This window comes from Anser brachyrhynchus, assembly GCF_964034855.1.
Source record: "Anser brachyrhynchus genome assembly, chromosome: 10".
Taxonomy (NCBI): Eukaryota; Metazoa; Chordata; class Aves; order Anseriformes; family Anatidae; genus Anser; species Anser brachyrhynchus.
Genome location: NC_137705.1, coordinates 9,995,600 through 10,005,674, shown reverse-complemented (window position 1 = coordinate 10,005,674; position 10,075 = coordinate 9,995,600). Strand labels below are relative to the sequence as shown.

Here is a 10,075-nt window from a genome sequence, read left to right as displayed (position 1 = left end):
TCACCTCTTAACAAAAAAGTTTTATTCTGACTAAACAAAATGTACAATGTTACCTAAGCGCTAGCGAGTTGTCTTGATGTTCTGAATGTTGCACGGCCATTGAACAATTCGATCACACCTTACATTGTAGCTCGATCACGCTACTTTTTGCCAGACTTCTTTATTCCACCACTGGCTGCCAAAAGAAACAACACAACTGGTTAGGCAACTGACAGAGAGCTTAGCTACAAGTTTAGTTCTTTATAAAATCAAATCCCCGCTAGACTGCCCGTACAACTCAGATCCCCACCAGAGAGTTGGTTTTGCCTTTGCACGTGTTACTCTTCTCTGTGATCTTACAGACTTTATTCTAAATGAGTAACTTAACATGAGAAACCGAGTCTCCCCTGGAACCAAATACGCCTCCTAAACCTACAACAGAACTAATTATTTCAACCATTCCTGTGCTCCTCCAAGCACACCCTGCATTGTTTATTTCTTATACAACAGGAGTACAGCCTGGTCAAACCAAATTTAAGGCTAAGGGGATAAAAGCATCAGTATTTCTGAAAAAAAAAAAAACACAACAGAGCCCCCAGTTGGGATTGAAGCTCTACTGTAGCAGGTACTGGAATTACAAGAGCCTTTGCGTTCCCCATTACTGAAGAGCATAAAGCAGGGTTCAAGGAACACCACATATTAACACAGCAACAAATGCAGCACTTTTTTGGTCAAATGCTGTTTTTTACAGCATGTGTCATCTATGACCAGTGAAAAGGAGAAAAGCATAGGAGGACTACAGCATTCGTGGCTGCAGGGGCTGATAGTCAACAGCAGACTTTGCACTGTGTTCCAACAGTGTTGCCTTGCTGTAATAATACAATAATCACTGTCTGCTGTCGCTCTCATTGGACAGGGACCAGGTGACTGAAATTCATCTAGAAAAAGAGTAATAATGACAAGTAAGAACGATCAAGAAATACAGAAGTACTCGCAGCTGAAGCGCGCTGCACAGAACAAGTTTAGGATGGTAAGGACACAGAAGGGAGGTTCAGGGAATTTTTTTGCAGCAGCATGTAATGCCAAAGACATTCTGTAAGTCCCACACCCAGCACATTTTTTGTAAGCAGATAAATCAGAGGAGCTAGATTAATTTGAGATAAACAGACAAGAAATATCCCACGTTAGTGGAACTGGATTGCATTCCACTCCAAGAACACCAACTCAAATATGAAATTGCAGAACTGCTGGCTAGGATTTGTAACTTATCATTACAGCCACCATGTCAGAGGACTGTTTTCGCGTTACTCTTCTGTGCTTGTGATCTGCCAGCTACGCTGCCAGCACAGCTCCCAGATACAGGAAGGGTTCTGGGAAGAAACTAGAGAACTAAGGACCAGCAAGTCTGACCTTGGTCTCTGGCAAGATAATAAAGTCTGTAATAAAGCAAATGGATAAACAGCCTCGTGAAAGTTAACAGGACTTCTGTAAATGGTAAATCCTTACTCGCTGTCCTACTGGAACTCTCTAAGGCTATCATTTAGCGTGCAGATAAAGTGAATCCAAGGGATTTCATATTTCCAAACAGCATCTGACAAGATTCCATGCAAGCGTAGTTAGTGAAACTGAACTTGCTGTGGGATTGCTGGAAAGGTCCTTTCAGCACCTCTCAATATTTATTTTTTTCTAAAGAATAAGAAGCAAAGAGTAAAGTTTAATGGTCTTTATAGAATGGAGAAGGGATTAGCCATGTTAACGGACCACAGGCCAAAAGCACCTACAGGGAATGGGCAGGATGTACCCCTCAACATCCCTAGTGCGATCACTGCAAATGCTGGAGGAGTACAAGGTGACTGGACAGCCTCACACCGACAGAACCTGCTAGTACCACTGTCTGAAATAAAGACTGGGCTGGACACACCATCAAAACACAGTCTGCAAAACTTCTCCCATAGCATAGCATACTGCACAGTCACTTAAGCAAAAGCACTGAAGCCAGACTCATTTCCAGTCAGTGCGTTGGGTTTTTGTTGTTTTTTGTTTTTTTTTTTTCCTGCCAGGAATCTCCTGCTCTTGAAATTAATTCTTTAAGAAAACAATTACTGCATTTGTTAAACTTTCAGAACTGTGGCAAAGCCTACGTGTTTCTTAATGTACCTGGAAAGAAAAGGGCGGTATGCTAAAATAAGAGCCCAAATCTCTCTCCACCGTCCCACTAGAACAGCTTAGCATGCCCTGTACAGTTATACCTGCTAAACCAGAAACTGCATCGGTAATTTGGGGGTGAAATTGCACAGTAAAATAAATAAATAAATAAGTAGAATTAGCGTCTCTTTGTTATTTATCATCTGCAACTGCCATCAACCTACTAGTCATGTTGAATAACTTACAGGTACAAGCAAAACCATTAGACTTTTGAAGCCAGCAAGCCCCTCTTTTTTTCGTCTCAGTATGGCACCTCACTTACCGAGGGGCCCTTTTCCAGCAGCCTTTGCTTTCATCTCCTCAAGTTTCTTTTGCTCCTCCTTCTGCTTTTGTTTAAACGCCAGATCTGTCTAAAGAAAAGAGCAACAGAGCGTGTTAGCATCTCCTCCTCCCCAAAAAAATTTAAAACTGACAAGCAAGGAGAAAGAAATGTAATGTTCTAACACGTACAGTCTTCATAGACAGCAAGGCTGAAAGGGACTGTAGGGTTTTTCCTTGACACTCAGGATTTTGAGATTCCTCACCAGTCCAGTCCATGGCTCAGCTTCCTTAAAACTGGAAAATTTTCCTCTTCTTCATGCTGAAACTTCCCTTGCTACAATGTGAGCTTTTTACTTCCCTTTTCCCCCCCCAAGAGAACAAAACACTGTTTCTCTCTTCAGGTTTTCCAGGATTTTTTTTCTGTAAACTATTATGTCTTTACTAGTAAATCACTCTCTACCATGCTATAAAAAGACAACAAAAAGTGGATCAACGCAAAGCCCACACATGCTACCGCTCTGCTGAGAGGAAAGGAAATGTTACTATATCACATTTGCCACACAATATTTTCTTTTTATGGCCTGTGTGATTTTTCTTTTGTTTTCTTTTGTTTTGCAACACCTGATTTTCTTGGTACACGTTTAGCGTATGGTCTGTCTCAAATCCTTTCAGGTGCACCTGAAGTTTAGCCACTCCTTCTCCTTGTATCTTACAAGTTAATCGTTCTTTCCAAAGAAAGGGCCATAGCATACATGCTTAGTTAAACAAATCCCTTTGCTTTCCTTCAAGCTTTCTCCAATTTAAGATTACTTTGATCACTAGTCTTGTCCTTTTGACAGTCTGTGGCCCCTCCAAATTTTTTCTACAAAGACAACAGCAGAACTGTCAGTAAGTTAGTCAGCTGGCCAACCATGGCAGTAATCAAAACGTTAGACTCCGATGTAAGACAAAATCTTGCCATCCCCCAGTCAATATATCCTTGCGGTCGGACACTGAAGGGTCAGTAACTGCTTTTAGAGTGTGACTGAGCAGCTACCTGCCTGTTCACCTCCGTCACTTCCCTAGGTCCTGTTTCTACCCAGGTTTTGGCAGTTATCAAGAACTTGATATTTACTGTCCTTCTCCCCATACGCAGAGCTCTGCCCTGCTGCAGATCACAGTTGCCTTTGTCTGGTAGCCTTACTACAATCCATGCTGGTTTTCAGCTTTTACGTTGTTGTAAGTTGGAAGTTTCTAAGCCCTTAATTGTGTCTAACACTTCTCTGGCAACAACGCTTATTTATAAAGTTACCAATTCATCTTTCAAAGAGCCATCACATCTATCTTTTTCCAGCCCCTGCTGCCTCACCCACCCTCCACAATCCTCAGAAGCAGCAACAGCTTACCTCTGCCCTTCTGTTTATGTGCCGTTAACACGAGATTCACCAGTACCTCTAGCTGCTTCACCAGCTGACAACCCACGGTGTCAGTTCCTACCCTAGGTCCTTGGGACCGAGTTTGTGGGGCGGGAAGGGAAGGAGAAGAAGGGGAAGGGGAAAAGATGAGAAGGGAAGGGGAAGGGGAAGGGGATGGGGATGGGGAAGGGGATGGGGAAGGGGATGGGGAAGGGGATGGGGAAGGGGATGGGGAAGGGGATGGGGAAGGGGATGGGGAAGGGGATGGGGAAGGGGAAGCCCCCCCCGCCGGCCTACCTCATCCAGGTCCTTGGACTGCTTCTTCGGCTGTTTCAGCGGCTTCTTCTTGCCGCCTGCAAAGACAGAGAGCTCCGTGAGGCGAGGCGCGGCGAGGCGCGGCGCGGCACCGGCGGCCCCGGCCCTTCCCCTTACCCTCCCGGCCCGACATGGTGCCCGCTCCCCTCCGCGCCGCTCCGCGCCTCAGCCGCCCGCTTCCGCCCGGCCCCGCGCCGCCGCCGTAGCTCGGTGGCTTCCGCTTCCGGGCCGGGCCCGGGGCAGGTAGGGCAGGGCCCGGGGCAGGCCCGGCGGTGCGGAGCCGGGGGGGGGGGACCGGGGACAGGGGAGGGTGGCGGCAGGGACCGCCGCGAGATGCGGCAGCGCCGCCCGGGGCGGCTCCCGGCCGCCTGAGGTGAGGAGGGAGCGCGGGGCGGTAAGCGGGGGCACGGGGAGGGGGGGCTTGGGGGCCCCGGCGTTGCGGTGCGCCGCCTTATTACGGGTACCGCGGCCCCGGGGCTGCTCGGCGTCGCTGCCTTGTGACGGGGTTGGGTAACGGGGCGTGAGCAGGCGGTCAGAGGCAGCAGCCGGGGTCAAAGGCTGACCCCAAACGTCTTCCTCCGGGAGAATCCCCTCCGGGGGACACGCCTGTGGTGTCGTTGCCACCTGAAGGCACAGAATCAGAACGGCTCGGGTTGGAAGGGACCCTAAAGATCATCTGGTTCCAACACGCCTGCCGTGGCAGGGATGCCACCCACTAGGTCAGGTTGCTCAGGGCCTCATCCAACCGGGCCTTGAACAGCTCCAGGGGTGGGGCAGCCACAGCTCCTCTGGGCAGCCTGTGCCTCACCACCCTCGAGTGAAAAAGAAAACTCATATGTAAAACTTTTTTAATTAACGAAAAGCATGTACCAAGTATCAGGCTCTCTCCATGTGTTGTTTTTTTATTATTATTATTATTATTATTATTGTTTTGGTCAAAACCTTGTATAGCCATACCCAAACTCCATAAAAAGCCTCAGTTGACAGTTTGCTTGTTTATAACTTTTAGAGGAAGGGGCTAAGTAGAAAATTAAAATCTTCTTTACACATCAATGCAGTCATTAAACAGGAATAAGCAGTCTGTTTTTGCAGGGTAAGCAGGAATTTTAAGGCTATTTAAAATGTCTGCATAACTCTGAAGTCATTACCTGATGCTCGTATGATCTTTTGGCTCTTCCTTATATTTTAGTTTTGTAGGTATGCAGTTAGAAAAAACTCACGTATGCTTTAGTACTTCTGTGTTTTCTCTCTGCCCTTTGTGTGTTTGGCTTTCCACTCTTCAAAGCTTCGTATATCTGTGGAGCCTAAAACACAGGGAATGATCGAGCCCCATTTCTTTACCTCTTTGAGCTTTTTTTTTTTTTTACCCCTCTCTCTCATTTTTTTTTCTGTTCTTTTCCAGAACTGTTAGCACATGTGACACAGCACACCAAGTTCAAATGTGAAAACACAGAACAAAATTTCCTACGGCAGTCACTTCTGCGCTGAAGCATTAAATTACTGTGAAGCTACTCCTGCTGGTACTGGATCTGTAACATGTGGTTGCTATTTGTGCAATGAGTAAATCAGCAATCAAGAAGCATGGTGGAAGTACTTAATAACAGCAGAAAAACAGGAATCTGTGGCAGAACTGTCCTTTGAAAACTGTGGAAAATGTCCTAGGTGAGTAATGGCATGAAACTAGTGATGGTTTAGCCATTCTAGAATTTTATTCATGTTCTGATACGTATATGTAGTTTTAAGAGGTATTTACCAGCCTTATTTTAATGACTTTTTTCTTCATTCTTGCAGCACTTTTCTTCAAATTCAAGACATGGGGCCAATAAAATATAAATCAAGTGTATCCTCAGTGTCCTGTGGCCTGCAATATCACCATTTTATGATAAAGTGCTGTCAAAAAATGAATTTACACGTAGTGCGAACTTACTGTTCCTCGGGACCTAAGCAGCCTGAAGCCAAGTCAGCGATAGAAACGGCCAGGGGTCTTCTCAGTCGGCTGACAGAAACGGGGACTGCTATGGGGAAAAACTCCCTTCAAAAAATATCTGCAACGGGGAAGAGTTGGTGGGACAAATATGAAGAGTTTGTTGGCATTAATGAAGTTCGAGAGGCTCAGGGAAAAGTGACAGAGGTAAATGTGGACAAAACATTAAAAATAAAATTAAAAAAAAAATTTTAAAATGATGAGTTAATCAGTATGAAGTATGAACACTGTCTATGAGGCAAGAAAGAGCCTCCAAAGAGAACTGTGACTCTTTCTGCTTTAACTGGCTGTGCAGATATTATGATTGTCTTCTAGTCTAGTCATCTTAGTAAATGTAGCATATCCCCTGAATTGTAATGGAGTGCACTTTTATTTGTTTTCTCCCTGAAATTCACATAACTAGCAATTTTGATCTGGCTGGTAATAAGTCTCTAAAATAAATGATCTCTCTTCTCAGGCTGAAAATGTCTTTATGATAGCTCGAGGCATAGTACGAGAGGCTCGTGAAAATGTAGAATCCCAACAGACTAAACTGAAGGAAATTCGGGACCGCTTGGACAGGGTCTCTCGGGATGACACCCAATACTTAGAACTGGCTACTCTGGAACACAGGTTGCTGCAGGTAACTTGTTGGTATTTGAGTGATGGCAAATATAATGAAAACTTGTGTGCATTGCTTTTATTGGTAGAGACTGGTTTTGTAGATGCATCTTACTGTTGAAGAACAGTGGTCTGAGCTAATCTTCATTATACTAGTTTTAATTAAAGTAATTATTGTAGGTGATTTGACATGTACTGGAAATCATATGCTAATGTTAAAACAGGGTAGTAAATTTGGAGACAAAAGCTGAAGACAGTGAACCTAGAAAACTAATTGTTTGAGTGGTGACAGGTGCGTGTCAACAAAAAAGCTGGGATTCATGGAAGGTTAATTCGTTGTGATGAGGAAAGTTCACTTCTGGCTGTTAACCCATCAAAACTCTCATCTGCCTTCCATCTGGCTGCAACACCCAGTCAATTTTCTAAGGCTTTTGTCAGAGAGCAAAAGAGCCAGGCTGCTCCACAAGGGAGGATGAGCAAGAAGTTGAGGTTGACCACAGCGCAGGCAGGGTTGTTATCCTGCACCCACAGGGTGCAGTCCTACAGCACCTCACCCGGATGAACCATGGCGATAGGAACACGTTCATCAACAGTCCATCAGTCACAGATAAAGGCAAGGTAGCAGCCAAAGTCAGCCCAGAAATCCAAATGAAACTGCAAGGACAGCAGGAAAAAGGCACGCCTATGGCAAAGCTCAGGCAAGGAGTGGGTACGCATACCTGAGCTGAAATGGAGCTCCTGGATCAGAGCGTCAGAAAAGAACTAAAGAGAGCTGTCCAAATAAAAGATCTGCTCCAAAGAGCAGATGAAATCTCAAGAAGAATAGAGCTGTGCATGACTATGAAGGAAGGTAGAGCTAAAATTACCGCTGTCTGTAAGGTGGTACCGCTGTCTTACAAGAGGAATGCGTGCTTAGAAGAATGAGGTAATTTGGGGAATGCAGTTAGCTGACAGGCAAGTTAGCTACTATTAAAAAAAAGCAGAATTTTACTTCAGAAAAATTAACCATAAAACTTTCCGGTGTTTTGCTGAAATACAGTGGCTTATAAAAGGAATTGCCACGCTGAAGCTGGCAAAGGCAGAAAAGGAAGATGTACATGCGAGCAGGGAAAGAAAGAGGAGGCAAAAGAATGAGAAGTGTGTATGTTCACAAAATTAACCTATCCAGGACATCCTTTTTAGTCCTATTTTCAGTTCCCGTTTTAGGGGGCTTAGAACTGAAAGAGAGAAGTGTGGTGAAGGTAGTGTTTGGAGAAGTAGGCACAGCCAAAAAAAGTGTACCTGATGAGGAGAGAAAAGCTTTGCCCGTGCGTACCACTCTTCTGTCATTAGCATATGACAGATTCTTGTGTAGATGGTCTTCAGCTGTAATTCTTGATGACCTTTTCTATTTCTTAGGTTTGAGTTGAAATTGTCTCGCTGACTGAAGTAGGATTAATAAAGAAAATTAAAAGGGAAAATTATTGAACAGAACTAATGCTTCGTTTCCCTTTTTTCCATCATTTTCATTTTTCACTCTTTTTTTAGCTTCATTTTATAGCTTCTTCAAATCAAAATGTGTTTCTTGCAGGAAGAGAAGAGATACCGAGCTGCCTACTTAAATGCAGAAGAATCTGAGCGAGAAAAATTCTCTCTCTTCTCTGCAGCTGTAAGGGAAAGCCACGAGAAAGAGCGAACGAGAGCTGAGAAAACAAAGAACTGGTCTATTATTGGCTCTGTACTGGGAGCCATTATAGGTGTTCTTGGTTCCACTTACGTTAATCGAGTAAGGCTGCAAGAATTAAAAGTCTTGGTGCTTGAAGCACAGAAGGGCCCAATAAACCTGCAAGAAGCCATCAAAGAACAGGCCTCCAGCCATTACTTGCAGCAGAAGGATCTCAGTGACGTCATAGCAGACCTGAAAAACATGCTGCAAGCAAGGACATCACAGGAAATAAAAGAAGGTGCTTTGTTAGCAAGAGGAGACAGGAATGACTCCATAAAACTAGATTCTCTTTTAATTCCTTTAAAGGAACAGCTAAACTACACTAAACAAGTCAGTTCATGTCTTGGGAGTTTACAACAGCAGTTTAACAGTCTGCAGGAAAGTATAGCACAAATAATTTCTGATGTGCAGAGCGTTAAACTTGCAGTTCATTCCAGACCTATGGAAAGAGCAATGCCAAGGCCTTCAGCAGAGGGTAAGGGACAGGCTTCTGCTGTGAGAGATGTGATCTTAGAATTGTGTGACACAGAGCGGAGACTGGAATCACAAATCAAGAGAAATTCTATTTACAGCACTGCAATCACATGTACTGTGTTTGCTATTACTCTGCCAGTACTCTATATTATACTTAAAGGAAACTGATCTCTAACTAATTGCTGTAATTTACTACATTAATAAAAGTGAACTTGCGCTCTAAGTGCCTAGAGTACAAGTCCGCATAAATTTGTGCTAGCGTTTCTCATTATGCTTTCTACTGTACAGCTGGAAAACTTGTAAAGGCTGTCCCTCTGCCGCTGCAGGCTCCATGCTAAGCCTTTCACTTGCGGTGTGTTTTTCAATTCCTCAAGTGAAGGAAATTGTATTGCTTCATCTCTTGACTTCATTCACGGTTTCGTTCTTCTGCAGTCTGGTACTGCATATCATGCCAATCAGTGACCTTCTGTAGCTGTATTTGTGATTTTCAGTTCAAATGATTTTTAATCTAGCATTGATCAAAGTGCTTTATGTGTAATCCTTTATAATTTAACTCCTGATTTATTCATAATTTTTCAGTTTGTCTACACACAACATTAGGAGTCATTTTACTAATCAGATAAATATGTATGCCCTTACCTGTTTTTTTTTTTTATTTATTTATTCTAGATACAATCCAATAGTTTGGTATATAACAAACAGCAGGGGCAATGTAAACCAAGAAAGATTGAAGTTATCATGGTACGAAGTATAGCTTCATGAGTCTGTACAGCCAGATGGTATATTTAAAACATGATTAAATTACATGTGGTAGCTTTCTCCTAGAACTGTTTATAACGAAATGTCCAAAAACATTTCTGGAGCTTCAGCCATGTTAGTTACAGCTCCATGCCATTGAAGGCTAATAGGCAGGGAGAGAGAAAAAGGATTCAGATAGAGATACATTAAGTATGGTGATGTTTATTCTGCAGGTGCAAGCCAATTGTCCTTTCCCTACAGCCTCCTTAACCCATCATTCACTAGCCATTTTGTGGTTGTAGTAATCATCTATGGAGCAATCACTTTCTTATCCCTACTAGTATCTTTTATTGGAACTGTCTTCAGTTTTTATTCTTTCAGTTTTGTCCTGTCTGGAAATTAAAATGCTCTTCTACAGCA

General features: G+C 43.6%; 2 protein-coding genes across 4 annotated transcripts; one reads left to right on the top strand and one right to left on the bottom strand.

Annotated features, from left to right (window-relative positions):
* Window positions 1–4,349, bottom strand: TMA7 (translation machinery associated 7 homolog). The gene is made up of 4 exons (XM_080606967.1): window positions 4,272–4,349; window positions 4,137–4,192; window positions 2,447–2,534; window positions 1–175 (listed from the first exon to the last, which is right to left on the bottom strand). The coding sequence occupies exons 1-4, from the start codon at window positions 4,285–4,287 to the stop codon at window positions 141–143; spliced, it is 195 nt and encodes a 64-aa protein (XP_080463093.1). The 5' UTR covers window positions 4,288–4,349; the 3' UTR covers window positions 1–140.
* On the top strand, window positions 4,261–10,075 carry CCDC51 (coiled-coil domain containing 51). 3 transcript variants are annotated; one of them, XM_080606946.1, is made up of 5 exons: window positions 4,261–4,397; window positions 5,557–5,816; window positions 5,946–6,285; window positions 6,596–6,760; window positions 8,309–10,075. In XM_080606946.1, exons 3-5 carry the CDS (start codon window positions 5,968–5,970, stop codon window positions 9,083–9,085), a joined length of 1,260 nt encoding a protein of 419 aa, XP_080463072.1. In that variant the 5' UTR covers window positions 4,261–4,397; window positions 5,557–5,816; window positions 5,946–5,967; the 3' UTR covers window positions 9,086–10,075. The 3 variants fall into 3 exon arrangements, with proteins under 3 accessions (XP_080463072.1, XP_080463071.1, XP_080463073.1); XM_080606945.1 differs by having other exon boundaries at window positions 4,388–4,527; XM_080606947.1 differs by lacking the exon at window positions 4,261–4,397 and adding an exon at window positions 4,620–4,873.

Coding starts and splice junctions, on each gene's coding strand:
- TMA7 (XM_080606967.1), bottom strand. Junction 2,535..4,136: donor AGTCCAAGGACCTGGATGAG/GTAGGCCGGCGG, acceptor TCTTTTCTTTAG/ACAGATCTGGCGTTTAAACA. Junction 176..2,446: donor TGCTGGAAAAGGGCCCCTCG/GTAAGTGAGGTG, acceptor TTCTTTTGGCAG/CCAGTGGTGGAATAAAGAAG.
- CCDC51 (XM_080606946.1), top strand. CDS start 5,968: ATGGGGCCAATAAAATATAAATCAAGTGTATCCTCAGTGTCCTGTGGC. Junction 6,286..6,595: donor CTCAGGGAAAAGTGACAGAG/GTAAATGTGGAC, acceptor CTCTCTTCTCAG/GCTGAAAATGTCTTTATGAT. Junction 6,761..8,308: donor TGGAACACAGGTTGCTGCAG/GTAACTTGTTGG, acceptor TGTTTCTTGCAG/GAAGAGAAGAGATACCGAGC.